The sequence below is a fragment of the Protopterus annectens genome, chromosome 12.part0, assembly GCF_019279795.1.
Source record: "Protopterus annectens isolate FY-2018-M chromosome 12.part0, PAN1.0, whole genome shotgun sequence".
Classification (NCBI taxonomy): Eukaryota; Metazoa; Chordata; order Ceratodontiformes; family Protopteridae; genus Protopterus; species Protopterus annectens.
In genome coordinates, this window is record NC_056746.1 from 1,509,726,193 (window position 1) to 1,509,746,721 (window position 20,529).

General features: G+C 40.3%; 1 protein-coding gene across 1 annotated transcript in view; it reads right to left on the reverse strand.

The window, feature by feature from the left end:
- Positions 1–16,226: 16,226 nt before the first annotated feature.
- The window catches only part of AANAT (aralkylamine N-acetyltransferase), a 92,138-nt gene continuing 87,835 nt past the window's right edge, over positions 16,227–20,529 (reverse strand). The window contains exon 3 of the mRNA XM_044090479.1: positions 16,227–19,415. Within this exon, the coding sequence (XP_043946414.1) occupies positions 19,110–19,415 (306 nt within the window). The 3' untranslated portion in view covers positions 16,227–19,109. The remainder of the gene's footprint in view (positions 19,416–20,529) is intronic.

Sequence of the window (20,529 nt, forward strand, 5' to 3'; positions counted from 1 at the left end):
TTCTGAACAGTAGATGCCAAACAGGAGTGGACCCAGCTTGGAGCTCTGGAATAACCCACCTGTGGAAGTGGTCTCACCGATTCTGACTTCTTGGGTCCTGTCCGTGAGCCAGCTGGCAACCTAGTGAATTATGTAAGGGTTTACGCCTAGCTCAGAGAGCTTGTCAGCAATGCCTGAGTAGGGTATTATATTGAATGCCTTAGCCAGATCAAGATTTGTAGTATGCACTGTTTACCTTATCTGTTGCCTTGGAGACCCTCTCAGTGAAGTCTGCCATGACTGTCCCTTAACAAAACCAAACTGGATGAATCCAGTGTCTATATATATATATATATATATATATATATATATATATATATATATATATATATATATATATATATATATATATATATATATATAGGCTGCCATTGTCCTTGTTTCTCATTTGCACGATAATTTGTTCTATGGCTTTGCATATCAGGCTTTTTAGACTGTTGGCTCTGGAGCTCCCTGGGTTGGCTGATGGTTCACCATTGTGGAGGTGAATGACTGTTGCAGTTTTCCATTAACTGGGAATGTAGGATGTTTCAAGGCTGTAGTTGAGGAGTGCCTCAGTTGATCCTGATATGTTATGTTTTAGACTGGTTATGAGGCAACTGGGGATGGTGTTGGCACCCATGGAGGCTGTGTTCTTGGCTTTAGCAAGTGTTGACAGCTGGGGGAAATATGTTGGAGGAGATTTCACCTGGTGGAGCTGGAGGGCAGTGGGGAGTGAAGTGTGAGTTGATATTATCAGATAGTAGATTTGATTATCTCACTCTGATTGGTGAAGGTAGTAACATTCACTACCAGTTCAGCACACTCCGTACATAGCTGAAAAAGGTGTTGTCATTGTCCTTGGCCTGTGAGGCTGTCCTGACCTTGTAGTTGGCCTTGTTGGACTTAATTAGATCTCTTACTTTCTTATTTAGTTCTGTAAGAGAGCACTTGTCTTTAAGGGAGTTGCTCTTCTTGATGTTGTCCATATGTTTTCTTTTGTTATACACCTTGTTTAGATGAGGATTGCACCAGTGGGGTTTGTTTTTAGTGTTTGTTTTGGGTTTATTTATGATATGCATGTATAAGAACTCTGTGAATAATTCTACATAGGTAGCTGTGAAGTTTGAGGTAGTGTACATTTCCCAGTCTATAGAGGGGTAGTTAAAGTCCCATGAACAGGGTGTTTGGATAGTGAGCACCTCTAGTAGGTTTAGGTAAAAGTCATGAGACTCAAGGAGCATAAAAGGTGGCCTGTAGGTAGCCATGATATGGTGAGAGACCTTATCTGTGCTGACTTTTAAGTGGGTGATCTCCATGGTATCATCCTGTTTAACCATCCTGGAGGTTTGTTTGTAGATCAAGAGGCCTCCACTTTTGGCCTCAATCTGTGCTGTTGTTGGTCTAAATGTGTGGAAGGTACTGTAGGCTTGCACTGCCGAAGTTCTTTCTGTGGTTTTAAACCAAGTCTTGGTCACAGCACAGATGTTGACATTCTCTAGAGTGAGGAGGGCTTGAAGTGTGTGGAGTTTTCTTGTTTAGCTTCTGAGCATTGAACAGTAACACCTTGTATGTTACTTGAAGACTTTTTCACTATGTTGGTAGTTTTGCCTATTTGTTGTTGCCTAAAAAGTCTCTAAGGGGGGGTGGATAAAGTTTTAGCTAATATCCAAAAGCCTCGGGAGGGGACAGGTGCAGCCCATCCTTGGCAAAGCAACATGGTCTTTTGACCATGTCCTCCTATGCTGACAGATATTGGATCCCCCTGGAGTGACACCAGAAACTAAGCCAGTTATTAAAACGGATCACTTTATGTGCTTTCTGTGGCATCATCCTTGTTGACGGTAGACTGCTGCTCAATGCAAGGCTCTTAACTTGTTGTGTCTTTCGGCTTTTCCCGGTTAAGGGTCGCCACAGCGGAACTCTGGTCCGCTAATGATTGGCAGTAGATTTTTTTTTTTTATGTGCCGAGTTGCCAGCCCTGACGCACAACCTTCAACGAAGGTACGCCCATTCACGCATGTCTCCACAGAGAAGACGCTCTAGCTGAGAATCGAACCGGACAACGTCTTACTGTGAGGCGACAATGCTACTGCAGCACCACCACCGCAGTAATGCAAGGCTCTTAACTATCTGTGGATATTCCAAGAGATCCATTATGGCTCTTTTCATGTAGTTCAATGAGGTATGTCTCAAATCATTCATACTGATATGGATTATGATAGAATCATATTGGTTCCTGGGATGCAGTTACTTGAATGTGTACATCATATTGTAGATCCTGGCTCCAGATAGGCAGCTAGCCGTTATCTTCTCCTTATTCTAACCTGGTCAGTGGGACTTCTGTGTATCACACAATGGAATCCCCAATGACAAGAGTATTAGGTGAAGTATATGCTTGCCTTATGAGCTTTTCTCTTGGAGGACCATTGGGTGTAGGCTTTTGTGAGATGTTTGGTGTTGCTTCTGGTGTGTGCTTTAGTGATTGCTGAGGAGTAGTGCTGTCATTAGGTGGGTTTTGATGTCTTTGACATTTGGGAAGATTTCTTTAAGGGCCATAGCATGACTGTGTGTGTGTGTGTGTGTGTGTGTGTGTGTGTGTGTGTGTGTGTGTGTGTGTGTGTGTATGTGTGTGTATTCCTGACAACCTCCTCTGTAAGCAAGATTTTTGTCTTCAAGGAAGTTGTGTATTTACATCACTCGCATACCGTTTTATTTTCTTTATAAGATCACAGTATCATAGGAAGTTACTAGGCTAACGGCCGTAGAGCCTTTTTCAGCCTAACCTTTCATGCCCCAAATTACCAATGCCCACAGGCTAGAATGGCTTAGGGCATATAGAAACTACCATAGGTGACAAGCCAGGGGTGAATTTGTGATTTGCCATACATCGTTTATGTCACAGACAAGTTTGAGATGCTTAGATTAGGTAATTCTAGTGCTGTTTGTTTTGAAAATGTTTTTCAGATTCATCAGAGTTGGATCTGAGAATGCCTTATAAGTTAGGTGTAGATCACTGCTCAGTAGTCTATAGGAGACCAAGTATAGGGGCAGGGCTTTGAGGTGGTCCCGTAGGACATATTATTTACATTCTGTATTCTTTAGTGAAGAACCTCTGTGGCCGCTCCAGTTGTTGCAAATGCCTGGTCAGGTACATGCAGAAGGGTGCATTGTACTTTAAGATTGGTCTAATGAAGGCTGAATATAGTGGGAACTAGATGCCATGCCTTTATTTATAAGCTGCACCATATAGAAGGATTTTCTTACTACCATGAACACACGATGATCATACCTCTCAACCTTTTAGTGCAAGAAATCTAGACAAAGTCAAAAATAATAGAGGGACATAGGCCAGAAAATAGGGAGAGGTGTTAAATATTGCTCTTATAAGCTTAGAAAGTTACTAGAATACCAGTATTTGTGTTAGCATGCATCTTCTGAAGGATATTTAGTCTGAAACTCAAATGTATACCATTATCTAGTGATTTCAATCCTCAGTGATGTGACAGAAAATCACAAATTTTACAAGTAACAGACCAAAAATATGAGACAAAAAATCTGGACATTGTGCTAAAATGTGAACAGTTGAGAGCTTTGATGGTGATCAAAGTTCAGGTTACTGTCAACCTGAGTTCCCAAGTCCTTACCACTAGGTCTACTCTTAGGGCAGTGTTATCAGTGTTGTAATTTGCAAGTGTAGCTGTCTTCCCAAAGGGTATAATTATGCATCTTTTGCACTGAGTTTGAGGCCATGTTTTTGGTACCATCTATTTGTATCAGACCTTCCGGGAGGATATCTACATCTTTGCAGGATTCAATGATTTTACCTGGCTTGCAGTTATCAGCAACTTTGGTCAGTCAAAGGCCCCCTACATTTACATTGACTTCAGAGAAGTATGTATACTCTAAATAGGAGAGATCCCAACACTGAGCTCTGTGGGACACTAGTAGAAATAGGCCTCTTGGTAGAGGTGGATTCCCTCACCCTAAATTTATGTGTCCTATCAGTGAGCCATTTGACTATCCATCAAGTGATATATGGATTTATGCTGAAATTTGTGAGTCTATCTATTGACACCTGAGTGAGATACACTTGACATACCCCTGGAACCAAATTGAGTTGCAGTGCTCCCACTGACCCTGGAAACAAAAATTATGCATATCATGACTCATAACAGCTCCTGGAGAAACCCTAAGAAGCATGGGTCTGAATTTACTGGGACCAAGGGAGATTTTGGCCCCTAAAAAGATCTTCCTATTTGGCTTTTTCACCTCGACACAGCCATTGGCTTTTTTTTGGCAGTTAAGGCAGTTCACACACACCTAGGCCCGACTCAGTCACTAGGCACAATACCCCGCTTGACAGCACAAAGCAAAACCTCACCAGCACAACCCCATAGTCCATCACTTATATGTCACCCCATATGTCAAGTCATAACCCCAACTGCCAGGGTTGCTGGTGCCCTGTCAGACAGAACCCACAGGGTGCAAGTGTTGACAGTCCATGTCAGTCCTGGGTCCTGAAAGGCTGTTGTCGATTTTTCTGGTTGGCTCAGGCACTCTGAGGGGGATTGTGGTGATAAAATTCTGACTGGCAACTGCAAACTGGGCACCATAAAAATGCAGATGCATCAGACACAGACCAATCTAGACTGAATGGATAACTGACACCAGAGCTCCAGCCTTAAGCTAAATGCCAAAAAATGTATGCCAGTACCCTTGGGAAAAAAAAGTAAAAAATGCCTAGTAGCCAAATTGAAAAAAAACACCATAAAACAGAGAAGAAGTTATCAGGGACCACTAAACAGAGAAGATTGTAGATGAGGACCTGGGGACCCCTTGACAGAGACCCTCTTGAGTTGACAGGATTGCCCATCATTTGAAGAAATTCACATTGCAGGATCCATCCAGTCATTGAGAGGTCATTGTACTGACTGAGAGAGATTTAGTAGAGTATGTATTGGACACAATGTAATGTACCTTACCGCCCCCTTGCAGCAGTTGGAAAGACCCCTCAAAAGACCCCAAAAGTCAAAAAACACCCAAAAACACTCTCAAATATATAAAATATAAAGCATGACAGAACTCACAGTCTATTGATAACTGACCAGCCTCTTCAGTCAGACTGCTCAGCCATGAGCACGCCTGCTGGAAACCATACTCAAACATCAAAACACATCAAAAATCAAAAATCCACCAGCAAGAGAGCACCAGACAAGAGACTTAAAACTCAACACACTGATATAAATCGACGGGTTGAGGGGACAGATTCATCACCCAGAGACTCTACACTATGAACAGAAATCCCAGTCCATGTGAGCAGAGCACTGACTCTGACTCTCTTCAAGATAAATCGTGGTGGAGTGGATGGAGGATCGAGGAGGAATCATCTCTGTGTCACTGCTGGACAGAGGCACAGCAAACTAGCAAACTAATGGGTATAGTATTTAATCTGGTGGTGGGTGAAAGCCACACACACTCTGGCTAGGCTTATAAATGCCCTAGGGCAGATAGCCTAGTATGAACCTATGAACCTATATTGTGTCAAATGCTTTCACCAGGTCAAGATAAGCAGCGTGTACCATTTGCCCTCATCCATGACTCTAGTGACCTTCTGAAAGAAGTCCACCAAGTTTAGTAGGCACGTGACAAAACTCAACTGGGACGGGTTCAGTGTTTGGAGATTTCCCTATGTCTTTGTTTATCAGGTCCACAATAATTCTTTTCATGGCATATAAGACTAGTCAAACTTATGAATCTGTAGTTCCCTTGGTCTGTTGATGATCCACCTTTTTGTAGAGGGGTGACCATTGCAGTCCTCCATTCTCTAGAGACAAAGCTTGTCTGGAGGCTGTTGATGAATAGAGATTCTAGTGGGCCTGACAGGTCATGTTTCAAGCAATTTAGGAGGCATCCTGAGATATTATCAGGACCCACTGATGCAGTGTTTTTAGCTCTAGAGAGTGCTGTGTGGACCTGTTCTTTAGTGATAGTTGGGGGAGAAATTGTAAAGGGTATTTCCTATTGGGAAACTGGGGGTGATAGGGGTGAAGTTAGAGCTAAATTTATCAGTCAGAAAATGTTCTATATGCCCCAGATCAGTATAGGAAATTCCATTTACAATTAGTTCAGCACACTGTTGGGTGTTCTATTTAAAGTTGCGCACATAATTGAAAAAATGCCGTATGGTTGTCTTTAGCTTGGGAGGTTATTTCTGCTTCGAAGTTGGCTTTGATGGACTTGATGATTCTTTGAGTTGCTTACTGAGATGGATGAAGAAGTTTCTTGTCGTTTGGGCATAGCCCTTCCTCTTTTTGGCAGAATTTTCTTTCTTTTCTTGCACAACCTATTTGTACTTGGGTCCACCAAGGGGGCTTCTTTCTTGAGTGTGTCCTAAGTTTATTTCAGTTTGGAACTGCTGTTTCTATGCAGTTATTTACATGCTTGTACAGGGTTTCAGTAAACACTTCTGCTTAGGCCACCATGTTCTCTGAATTTGGGGGTGGCGGTGCTTGGACTTTAGCTATGCCATCACTTAATAGGAGGTAGATGGCCTTGGAAAAGTTTTTAGAAGTTCTGGGGTTTGCTGGGAGTGCAGCCTTTATATTTATTTCAAGGGTTACCACTTTGTGATCTGATCTGACCAGTGAAGACACTACATAAGGGGGTGCAGTGTTCCCTCATATTAATGATTAACTGGTTGTCTGAGAATATGAGACAATTGGTGTATTGTTTTAGGATGCCCAAATCTATCAAGCTGGCCAGTGACCACAGAGACATTTGGAAATTGCATGTCCATGTTATCAGGTCCTGTGGGTGGGGTGTTTAGGATTAAAGACTGGTTTTAACAGGTGTCTTCTAGAGTAGTAATTGGGGTTAAGGGAAAGATATATAGTGCTAGGGAATGATAGTGCTGTTCAATACGCAAACATGTTTTTGGTGTTAAGTGCAAGATGTCATGTAATGCTAGGATATAGTAGTGCTATTTGATGCACAAGCTAGCTGCTTAAGCTTATTTCTGCACAAAGCCATACAGTTTAACAGGTTTCAGGACTAATCCTAACTGTATGTGGACATTTTATTGCCTAGGCATTTGCTATTATACAAGACACTGCTAACCATCCCTGCCTGGTGGGCAGCTCCATGCAAACGTGCCTGATTTATAGCAGAGGAAAAAGCTCAAAAACTGACTTCTATGTCCCCTAGCCATTAAACAACCATACTTTGAACTTCCTGGAGTGCTTTGCAACTCAGAGAGACCAGGTAAAATCCTTCTGCCACAAGATGAAAGCTCCTGGAATTTCTTAATATAAACACACAGTAAAGCAGCTGTCAGGTGCAGAATAAACAACAAACTACACAGTGCAATTTGGAGCCACACAGATGTAGAAAAGCTAGCAAACAGAGAAATTATTACTTTGCCAAAAAAATTGAAGTGCATAAAAATGCTCAAAAACAGTAGTGATCACTACTCTTTCAATAACTGTGAGAAAAAGTGACAAAACTCTTTGAAAGTAAAATGTGTGCAACGCTATTTTTTTTTATATTTCTAGTTTCCTTCACACATGGGCTGTGCCTCACGAATAACCCCTTTTTGTTTATGTTCTTTCCTCAAGCAACAAAGTGACAGAAACTGTCTGAAATGAAATATGCAACACACATTTCTGATAATTACTACAGATCCTTTTGCCTACTGAATATTCCCAGAATAACCTCTTTCTGATGTAATACCCTTCATTTGATTGTAAGAAAATATAAGAAATTGCATAAAAATAAAAAAGATGTGACTTATAAAGTATTTCAGCTCTCTTCATACATACACTACCTTCCTCTTGAATAATACCCAACAACATGGCTTCAAGCAGTGCTCGCCAATGAACAAGTAAATGAACTGTAACTGTTGCAGCTCATGTCATCCAAAAATATCCCTTCTACATAATCCTTAGATTTAGAACAACTGCTACATTCTTAAGAGAATTTTTTTTTTAGATTTGTGTGTAAAATGAGTATTGTCATTGTCATGGCACACATTAGCATGCAGTGTGCATAATCCATGTTATATAGGTTCATAGGTAGGTACTAGGCTATCGGCCCTAGGGTCTATATAAGCCTAGCCAAAAAGGTACCATGGATTTTGCCACCCAAGAAAATTATTTTCCTGTACCCCTGTTGAGCAGAGACACAGAGATGATCCCCGGGGTGAATTTCCTATTTCCCATCCAATCATCAAGATTTTTCTTGAAGAGTGCTAATGAGGAGCTTTGTTTGATATAGATAGGTAGTTTGTTCCAGAGTATGGGAAGTCTCTGGGACAGGAATCTATCCCTCCAGCATGTTCTGTTTATTGTGGTGACAAGGTTTAGGTCCCTAGAGCGTGTAGCTTGGGGGGGGGGGGATTGGGATTTCTTTAAGTGGAGCATGTCCAACAGTTCTGGGTTTGACATAGCTTTGCATGTTAGGCAGAGATCACCTCTGAGTAGGCGATATGCGATGGAGTAAAGCTGGAGTTTTTTTGAGATGGTCTGCATAGAGCATCTGTTTGAGGCTGGTAATCCTTTTTGTGAGGTATTTCTGTGACCTTTTCAGTTGTTGTAGATGTCTTGTGAGGTACATACCAAAAGGGGTGCTGTACTCTATAATGGGTCTAATGAGTGATGAGTAGAGGGGAGCAATGATCTCTTTTTTCCTGGATGAGAAACCTTTTGTGATGAGGTGTGCCACGTTGAAGGATTTCCTGACTACTGTGGCGATGTGATTATCAAAGGAGAGACTACTGTCCACCTGTGTCCCAAGATATCTTATCACACTTTCAGTGTTAAGTAGACTACCACCTATGTGGTAGCTCATGGGTACAGAGTTTTTACCAAAGGGGATGACAGTGCACTTTTTGGCATTGAGCTTGAGGCCATGGCTTTGACACCAGGCATCTGTCTCAGTGAGGCCCTTTTGTTGGATGTCCACATCGTTAGGAGTTTTAATTATGGCTCCTAGTTTAAAGTCATCTGTGAACTTCTTTAGACCCAGGACTGAACCCTGTGGTACTCCACTTGTCACTGGTCTGAAGTCAGTTTTGGAGTCTGCTACTTTCACAGTGCGGGTTCTGTCAGTGAGCCATTTGGCAACCCATCTTGTGACACAGAGATTTATACCTAGTTTAGTGAGTTTATCTATAATTCCAAAGTGGGGGATGGTGTCAAAAGCCTTGGTGAGATCTAGATAGGCTGTGTGAACCACCTTACCCTCGTCTATGGCTTTGGTGACTGCTTCAAAGAGGTCTATCAGGTTTAGGAGACATGATCTGTCTTTTACAAACCCAGACTGGGTGGGGTCCAGAGTATGGAGATTACCAATGTCATTGTTTATAAGTTCCATGATGATACATTCCATGGCCTTGCAGACCAGGCTCGTTAGGCTAATGGGGCGGTAGTTCCCAGGGTCCATGGTGGCTCCCCCTTTGTGGAATGGGATAACCGTCATGGTGCGCCATTCAGTGGGAACAAAGCCTGAGGTGAGGCTATGATTGAACATGGTGCTTAGGTGGGGTGACAGTTCATTCTGTAGTTCATGTAGAACACAGCCTGGGATGTTGTCAGGTCCCATGGATGCTGTATTCTTGGCTTTGGAGAGTGTGGTTTTTACCTGTGCAGCCGTGATTACAGGAAGTTTGCATTCTTCCAGTATAGACATGGGCCCTTTAGGGGTTGAGAGGGGGATAAAGTTAGCACTGAACCTATCTGCCAGGATGTTGGCAATATCAGTTAGTTCTGTATATTTAGTGCCATTGTGCTGTAACTCAGAGCAGATCTGAGTGTTGTCATTGAGATTCTTGAAATAGCTATAGAATGCTTTGTGGTTGTCTTTAGAATCAGTGGCGATTTTGTTTTCATAACTAGATTTGGAGGATTTTATGAAGGATCTCAGCTTCTTGCTGAGGCTGACCAGGGAGTTCCTCATATCATGGGATTTTACTCTTTTATGAAACAGTTTCTTTCTTCTGTTGTAGAATTTGTTTATGGCAGGGGATCACCAGATTAGCTTCCTTTTTTTTGGAGGATAGCTTCTTAGTTTTGTTAGGAATAGCACAATCCATGCACTCGTGTAAGTGCTTATAAAGTGCATTTGTGTAGGATTCAGCAGTTGTTCCTCTATTGTCCATCTGCATAGGTGTTGTGAAGTTTGCCACTTCTGTCTTAAGAAGCGTGAAGTTGGCTTTGGAGAATTTTTTTACGGTGGTTTCCCTAATGGGGGTGGGGGTGGGATGTGGATGTCTAGGCTGATTAGCTTGTGGTCGGATCTGACCAACGAAGAATTGACCTCTGGTGTGGAGCACCAGTTGCCCATGTTGGTAATGATCTGGTCTAGGATACTGCTGCCCCTGGTGGGGGTGTGGATAAGTTGATCCAAGGTGTTGGAATTTATGAATTCCAGAAAACATTGAGCAAAATAGTTGGTACATGAGTAGTTTTCACAGTTAATGGTGGGGTACTTGAAATCACCCATTATCAGGGTGTTGAGTTGTACCCTAATATTTTCCAGTGTATCAAGAAATGAGGAGTGGGAATCCTGGGGCATGGTGGGGGATCTGTAGCAAGTTACAATTTGGATTGAGGCCGTTTCCAGAGTTAGTTGCATTTGGATAATCTCGGATGCATTATGCTGAGCAACTAGCCTGGAGGTGTGAATATCCTTAATAAATATGGACACGTCTCTGCCTTTAGTGTTTCAGGCCAGGTTAGGTAGCCAAAACGTGTTGTATGAATCATAGCCTGGTAATGCAGGGGTGCTCTCTGGAGCCTTGAACCAGGTCTCTGTCTCTGCACAAATGTCAATGTTCTCCATTTTAAGGAGTGCCTCGAATGAATGCATTTTGAGGTTTAGACTTCTATCATTGAGTAGCATTACCCTCAGATTTTGCTTGCTTGTAACTTTTATGGTGGTGAGTTTGTCATTTGAACCTTGCCTAAAAAAGGCACTATAGGGGTGACAAGAGCTTTAGCCAGTATCCGGAATCCCAAGGGCAACAGGTGCAGGGCATCTCTGGCAAAGCATCGTGATCTGTCGATCATGTCATCCCAAGCAGACAGATACTGGATCCCCTTAGAGTGACACCCGAAGCTTTGCCAATTGTTGAAGTCAATCATTTTGTCTTTGTACTGTGGTATCATTCTCTGTGATGGAAGGATGCTACTCAGGGCTAGGGGTCATACCTGCCTGAGCTACAAGATCAGAGAGCTCCTCCATGTCTCTTTTCATGTAGTCCAGGGAGGTATGTCTCAGGTCATTCACACCAACATAGACAATGACATAGTCATATTTGTACTTGTTGTGGAGTGACCTGAGTGCGTGCATTATGTGGCGGATCCTGGCACCCAACAGGCAGCTGACAGTAACTTTCTCCTTGTTTAGCCTGGTGAGTGGAACATCAGTGCGCCTGAAAAGAGTCACCTATTTCTAGAGTGTTGAGTACGTTGTTATGCCTTATGGGCTGTGGTTGAGTGGCACACTGAGTTTGTGGTCTGTGTGTCATTTGGGTTGTGTTGGGGCATGGAGGTTGCTTGCATTTCTGCTTTGGAGGTCTCTGTTGCTTGAGCAGATTTTTACTGAGAGCCTCTGCGAATGTAGGTGTGTGTTTTGTGTTGCTATGTCTGTGTTTTGGTGGTGTAGGTTTTGAGGAACTGTGTGATGAGTGTGGTGTGGTGCAAGTTTTACCCTCTCCTCTTGACTGTCTAGTCCAGTCTTGGGGGAAGAGAGCTTTGCTTCCAGTTTGGCTGTATAAGTGCATCTCTCACAGGTTGTAGTGTTGGGTGGTAGGAGGAGAGGGTTGTCTATGTACATGAGGCAATTGCTGCATTGCCCCAAAATGCCCAGATTCATCAGGTAGACAGGAGAAAACACCAGAAGCTGACCCTTAGACATGCCTGGATAGGTTCTTAATTATTAAGTACTAAAAACTGTTTTCCTCTAGACAAGTGAGGAAAGTTGAGTGCTGTAGTAATTTGTAGCTTATTTAGTGCTTAACAATGAGTTCTGATCAAGTACTGAGCTCAAACAAAAAACAGATATGAGTGCTAAAACTAAAAAAACTGGCTAGTTCTAAGGGAAAATTTGAAGAGCAGACTTTATGACGCTGGGAATAGTTTAACCCTAGCTAAGCGGTGATGCATAAAGTGTATTTTTTTTATATAACAGTTGCAAATGAGCAAACTGATTTAAATATATTAAACAATAAAAAGCTAACAACTGAGCCCCATTCCAGCAATCTTGCACACTCCTGCCACTAGGGTGCAGGGGAACCTTCTTCAAAAAAAGATGGTCTGCTACTGTACATCGCAAATGGAAACAGAAATGCATGTTTATTGGCAGTTTTACAGTTCTGTTTGTAGAAGCAAGCTTTGGTTAACTTTATATGGGAGGAAGCTCATGCAATTGCACAGAAATTGGACTAAGTAAGTATTTCTTGCACCCAGTAATAGCTATAAAAGCTGCTCAAGTTATTAGTTGTCTTTTACTTCCAAATGTTCAGTATTCCAAATCCAAGTGTATTCAGCAACAGTAGACATTCAGTAAGTATACTTGGCATTCATACTAAATAGGTTATTAACATGAATATTTCCTGTTTCAAAAGGTATGTGTTCTGGGAACTTACAGATTTATTTAAAAGGATACCTTAATGTCATTCTGACTGAGTCCAGACAGACTTTATTTACTAAAGAAACAGTAATCATGAAAAGGGATAAGTGCATCAGATTTATAAAATCTGATGGTTTTGATATGTAGTCTATTATGTATGTTTAAACAAAAGATATTTAGAAATTTACAGATTAGTTGATAGGAAAGTATCTTCAGTAAAATGGTATTTGATTATTTTCATAACAATTTCACAATAACTCTGCATTTATGATTTCTCAGAAAAATGGTAAATGCTGCACTGTTTCCATGCATTTTTTTAATCTTAATTTTTTTTTACTTCAACCCAGTGTTACTGCTTTTGAAAGTATAGTGCAGTTTCTAATTAGTTTCAGTAGTAGCAAAATACCCCATTGCAAAAATAAAAAAAAACACAAAAGAGAGAGGAAATGACTCCCTCTTGACATAGATGAAGTGTGCACATATCTGTCATCTCTGTTGAGCAAAGTTAAACATCAGAGACTTGCTGCTGCTTGATAGCTCATACAGCTTTCATTGTTGAATATGTTCTTGGATAGTTAGGTGCTCTGCTAGGTCAAATAACACATTACAGTGAGAATGAGGTTTAGCAATGTGCAGTATATGCTTATCCCTCATCTCTTGAGTGACACAATGCAGTCCTGTGCGTTCTGCATCCTGGTCTTATATGGTGTCTGCCAAGACCTACTGCATTCTGATGCTATTTATTATTTCAGATGCAGTGGTACTGTCTTTCAGACAAACATCTCTGAGCTCACAAGTACTGTGCATTTCCCGTATTGCAGAGATAATATTAGTCCATTCAGAATTCTTCAGTGGTACCTAGAAGATATCAATGTATTAACAATGGGTAAAAATACTATATTCTGCTACCATGTGGACATTGCTTTTAACTCAGAAGTTCCTTGAATATGGGACTTTTTGTCAGTCCAGATTAGGGGGGGGGGGGTCACATCTATTACACAGCTTTTCAAAATTAACTGCTGTCTTTAATGAAGCAGTCCCTAAGCAGACTCTGTGTGTGTGCCTGCCTGCGTGCGCATGTGTGTGTGTGTGTGTGTGTGCATGCGTGTGTGCATGTGTATGTGTGCGTGTGTGCATGCGCAAGTGGTGTTGTGCTGAGACGGTCATGACCCATACGTTGTACCTCACCCACTAGACCCTACCCCTTGTCTGCATGTGTATACTGTATCTTATGAATATTAGCACTACTAAGTATGAATGCTGTGCTCTTATAGATCATATGTAAAGAAGCTTGTGTAAATAAACCATTTTATCCTGATTTACTGCGTTACACTTCCTTTGTGATGAGCTGTGCTGTCCTATGCTGCAGATTCCCAGTTATTAAAAATTACTGAAAAGATACGTTTAAAATACCCAAGCCATCACTGCTAACATTTCTGGATTTCAGAACATCCTACGAGCAGACGTCTACACATGTACAGTGCTGACATAGATGGACAGCTTCCTTTGAATCTATTTTCTTGCATTAAAAATGATTTTCATTTGGAATGCGTATCTTTAAATACTGCTTATTGTTTCCCTCTCTGTAGGCATACCCATAACATGCATGGATGATGGATGTGAACTTTAAGACACTCCTACTACTGGCATTACTATCTGGATGCTATGATCAGACTTCTCCTACTTTAAATTTATCCCTGGATGTTAAGGGTCAGAAAAAGACATTTGTATTTTAAATCTGCTGCACATTATAGGTGACACTGGAACAATAAGGAAATGATAGCATCCGCTGTTTTGCATCATCATGACACTTGGTGTGATAGCACAGCTGTCTCAACCAGTGCCTCCGTTCCAGTGCCATGAACCAGTGCCCCACACCCTCAGCTCTTTAACTGAAGAGGAAAAAAAGCTGAGCACCCCCCAATGCTTTCTGCCCAGGAAAGTTGCTCCTCTTGCTCTGCCCTAGCTATGCTACTGGTGTGGTGGAACACAAGCAGGAAGAAAGCTGGTATGCCTACAGGAAGCATCTAGTGAATAGGATTGCATTAGAATGTATTTTTTTAGTTAAAAATCAGCACTGATTTCATTTAAAGTTGAATACAATGGAAACAGAATACACAGAGCTAGTATACTAAGGCAAAAAAATGCCATTTCAATGTAGGTGGCCATTTGCACATACTATTAAATGCACTGCTATAATATTAAAAGGATCACCTAACAGACATAAAAGTGTATTTAAAGTAAGAGAACTAGATCTGTGAATTATGTAATGTTCACTGCTCATCTTGTTTTATTATTATTGTTCTAGCTGTTATTTTTTTTATATATATTGTTTCTTCTTCAAGCTTTTTTTTTCCAGGTCTCTAAGCAGTACCTAAAAGATGAAAACAAGTTAAACTGCAAGCATATTGTCACAAAGAGCTGCCATAAACCATATACTTGGACAACATGTTTATTTCTGATTTCATATTACAGAGAAATGCATTTAATAACAGATAAGCTGAGTAATATATTTTACATATGTACAAAATCTGCAGTTTAGCCACAATAATGTCTCAGATAACAGTAAACTCCTAAAATCTAAGAGCATACAGCACATCTTCATAAAACAATATGTATTGGCTAATCATATTTCAGATGTAGGTATTTCTGTGCTGATCTTCAAAGGCCAGGAGGAAATATTGTGATGTTTCTCAGACAAGTGTATAGCATATGTAACCTTAAATGTGGAATGAGCTCATCTAAAACACAATTTACTCTAAAAGAAGCATATTTTATTTTCAACAGCAGCTCAGCAAATTGGATGTTACAGTTCAGTTCAACCCATTCATAGTTTACGCTTTACCTGAACAAGGTATGTGCAGTTCGGTTGCTGGCGCAGCAAACTCTTCTACTGCAGGAAACTCTTGCCTTCAGTTTTGCTGGACATAATGCAATAGTTGTACAGTCTTATCACACTTTTAGAATCTGAGTAAATCTTTTTTTGTGTGTGTGATTGGGTGTGGGGTGGTAGATTAATATAGCAATAACCCACGCCTGGGTGTGGGTAATGCTGGATTTACCCATGGTTGGTGTGGTTTGGTCACGAGGGCGAAGCCTGAGTGGCTAAACAAAGCCAACTGTGGGTAAATCCAGCATTACCCACACCCAGAAGTGGGTTATTGCTATTATACAATGACATTATTTAAGAAAAAAAATAATTACTTTTCTTAAATAATGGCATTGTATAATGCCTCCTTGCTGCACTTCCGCAGCTGTCTGGGATTCTGCGGCAGTTCTGATGTACTGCGCATGCGTATGTCTATGCAGTACATCAGAGCCGTGGGCAAAAGCAACGGAGAAAGCAAGATCTCCATTGCTTTTTACAAACTGTTTCGCTATGTTAAATGGGTTTAACATAGCGAGACAGCTTTAAAAAAAGCAACAGAGATCTCCGTTGCTTTTTTTAAACCTGTCTCGCTATGTTAAACACCTTTAACATAGCGAGACAGTGTTTTAAAAAAGACTTATACTAATGGAAAAAGTCCGGGCGACCGGACCTTTTTCCATTAGTATAAGTCGATTTACAACGTGCATGCTGACCAATCAGTGTGCACGTTTTGGAATATTAAGGGGGGGTCATGGTATAATATTCAGGTTTTATCGTTTGTCCCTGTAATCCAAATACAGTTTGTTAGAAGTTGCAGAAATGCTCTTTAGCAGGTGTGCATTATGTTAAGATTTGTGGGCTAGTGTTGTTAGAGCTACACATATATTTTTCAAGGATGTTAAATTACATTTTTGATTGTTGCCTTCTTAATGTGTTCTTTGCGTGTTTGTCCTATCACTTATAGTCAGAAGCAGGTGCTCCTTGCTTCAGAAATACATGCATTTTGTCCTCTGTTTGAGCAGCATTCCTCTCAACCTCATAGTGCAAGAAATCTAAATAAAACCTAAAATTAATACAGTGTATGATGGCTTTGGAGGTACTTTGTTATTCAAGAATCATAGGACTTATTTTATCTCAAGCATCAGTTTCTCCTATTCAATTCTTTTTACTGTAGGAGAACAGAATGCCAGAACGTATTTACTGAGATGGATTTTGTGCAGCAGTAAAGGGGTACCAGATCCATGGCTGAAATAGAACTTTAGACCCTGTCTTATATTGGTTATTTTTTTCCTTCTTGAATAGATAATGCCATTGATAATCATTGGCAGAATGTTATGTTTAATGGTTTACACTCACTACCTTGTAAATGTACTTAAGTGACATGTTTAGATATGATTAGCTTGATTATATGTTCAATAAATACAAAGTACTTATGACATAGGGATTTGTAAAAGATCTGTTTTCTAGAACACCTAGTCTTTGAACATTTTCTATTAGTATAAGAAAGGAACTGCACTAGCTTCTTACAGTTCAGAGCTGTCCACAACTGAGCTTTAGTAATTCAATGGAATGTTAGCCAACCAAGTAAATCATAAGAAAAAAGTTCACTTGTGGAAGCACAAGATATTAATTAATTTTTCACTGTGTGTACCATTTGTTATGGGAGCATGAAAGATAAATTAAAGTTGACGGTGTCTGCCATTTGTTGTGAGAACATGAAAGATTAATTAAAGTTCACTATTTATGTCACTTGTGAACTAAAGTAAGTGAACTTTAGTTCACTATGTGTGCCACTTTTTGTGGGAGCATGAGAAAAGAATTAAGGTTTACTACTTTGGCTCTAGGTGATTGTCACTGTTGAAGTGATACCCCAGCTCCATTTGAAAAAAATGGGAAAAGGGGTTGTGGAAGTATGTGTGCCACTTGTGAGAACATGAGAGATGAATTAAAGTTCACTGTATGTGCCATTTGTTCTAGGAGAATGAAAGAAGAATTAAAGTTCACTATGTATTCTGTGTCCCACTACATTATCCCATGACCATGTATAAAATAGGAGCCATAATAAACCCTAAAATATACATGTTCACATATGTGCATTTGATGAATATGATTGTATGAGTGAGCTGCCTGCTTATACTGTTTAGTCATTTGGAATGAGAATTTTTCATGTAACCAAAGCAGAAGCCCGCATCCTGGTATTTAAAAACATACGCACAGAATTACCTTACATGCATATTGGGTCTACAGAACATTTTTAAAGACATATACTACATTATGTTTACTCTCTTACATTTTTGAACATAAATTAAACAACGTCTGCCCACCTCCAAGAAGGAATACAGTTGTACAGAATCCCTTAATTGTTTTGTGAAACCTGTGTCCAGACATTGCAGCAGTGGGTACGCAGAAACCCCTTCTACATAAAGATAACATGATCTTTCGAGAAATGGTTAGAAAGTAAAGTTATACTTTAACTCAAACTGCTCATCATGAATTTTGTTGATGTACCCAGATGTCTGTACACTAATAACACAGTGCCTGGACAGAACATACTGAATTTTGGCACATGATTTTGGTACAGGTAATGGTACTATGCAGTAATGGTGCCAACATAAGCAAGAATGCAAAGGCCTTCTTCCTCTTAAAAAGTAAGTTGTAAATTTCAAGCATCTAATTCACTACATCTGGTCAACATAAACCAAATGATATAGCAAGTGGGGAAATTAATTAGCATACGATTCTTAGAACTCTGAATTTGTGGTGATAATGTATTGTCCAAGATGCTACAAAAAAAAAAAAAAAACAGCAGCATTAAGACAAACATACTTTAGTCAGACAAACTGGCACACTGTTTCAACAGGCTTATACAGAGAAAAACAGTGTTCATACACAACAAGTTCCATCTTTCTTCAGTTCTTCACATTCCGGACAGTCTAGCATCCCCAGTTTCACAAAGTGCAATATTTGTGGTAGCAGATGATTTTCAGCATTCTTTGTATTATGCCATATTGTCGGTAAAAGTATTGCATGTAGTGGATTTTTTATCATTTCAGTCAGAAACATGACTATATGAATATTACCACAGACAATATTAAATAAATACATTTTCTAATGTTACTGTGAACAAATACTAGAAGAAGTGCAAATACATTTTAGAGTGGTCTGAGAAAGTTATGTTTGGAATTCCCAAGAAGATGTTTCATACAACTTTTGGACTGTTGTATATTTATTGCAACATTTGGCTGTGTAGACAATGGCACTTGTGAATGGCTGATACTCCTCAGTATCAGATTAAGTACAGCTGTCAGTCAAAGGATTCTCCACACTGCTGTCAGTACCTGCCCAACGGGCTGTGTGTGAGTAGCAACAGAGGTTTGGTATGACTAGTAAAGGATCAATAACACTGCCAGTGCAAAACCTGTACCAGTTACATTAGGAAGAGTCACAGTACTGTCTTACGCGATGACTTCTCAGTATTAGACACTGACTAATGGGGCTCCAAACACTTAATCTAGGCAGCTATCCAACAATACAGTGAAGGGCTTATCTGTACAATGCCTGAGTGCATTTCAGCTGGACACATCAGCTCCATTTAGCATCCACTGTTTCTGCGCATGAAAGCATGTCCATGAATGGGGTAGTGCATCTCAATAAAGTTCATAGACCCTACAATGATATCAGATGGTCCAACAGGTTTGAAACCAGATTTTTCATAGAAGGGAACAAGAAATTCCTCACACATGAGCACTGCACGACGAACGTAGGGGAGACAGCGAAGATACTGCAGGTACCGCCACATTAAAATGGAGCCTTTCCCTTGCTGACGGAATGTGCGATGAACTGCCAGAACATGCATATGAACTGTGCTCCCATGTGGCTTATGCTCAATCAGGGCTTCCTGTGAAATAAAGAAAGAAAGCAGTGTAATTAGATTGGTTTATTTCTAATACTTATAAAGAAAAACAAAATATTACTTATTATTTATAATCTATAGTGAAACTGGCTAGAGTACCATTTGTAAATGTCATTTCTTTCTAAAGTTGTTTCCAGATTAAACAGTTTAATGCCTCGAAATCTCTATAATTTAATAGAGAAGAGATATAAGAAAAAAATGCAGATTTTCAGACAGTAGAGTGCTTCTGTTAGAAATACAAATACTGTATTTTTATTTTCTTATATTTCTAAAGTAAGATATGTACTCTAAGGTTTTGTGGCCAAAGTCTTGAAGTCCCTTACTCAATGTTTTTCACTAACCATGTGCTGTAATATCACTTGCTCTATATTTTAGAATTACTGGTACCTATTAGAGCCTCCGTATAGGTGGTTTTCCTACTTATAATCCAAAAAGAAATAACTCTCTATTCTTATTTGTCGACAATAGATTTCTCAAAGTACAGTTGTGTAAGTAAACATGCCATAACAGTTGATGTTCAAATAGATCACTGCTTCAGTAGTCTAAACTATATGGGATGTATTCTACCTAGGAAATAACAGCTAGTCAGCCAGCTTCCAAAGATTAAGATTAACATCCATGTGCCCAGACTGTTTGAAGTCCAAGCAGAGCAGGGAGAAAAATTAGCAGACTGGCAGCAGAAGGGTGGCTAGAGCCCAGAAACATATCAATTCTAGGTATATCAAATCAGTGTCCTCAACCTGCCAAAGAAAGGGGGTGGCCACTGCAGCAGTGACCTATTATTACAGCTACTATTTTGGTAAATCTACTGCCACAGCTGCACTATGGTCATCAGGAGACTACTGTTAGAGTAGCCTAATCTGTATTGGTAGATTGCCAAAGCTTAGAAAGTTTGGGCAGAGGAAGGATGAAGGTCCAGGAGCCCCTAGCTCTAGACATGAAAAAGAAGTCTAATTTGTAGTGCTTTGTAAAGGTATTTACAGAGGAACAAGTTACTGCCTCTAGAATAACTCCAGAGTCTACCTATTTCCAAAAAAAAAAAAGCCAAGGCTCTAGTAACGTGTGCCTTGGCCCTGCCTAGAATTAACTTGTCATGGTG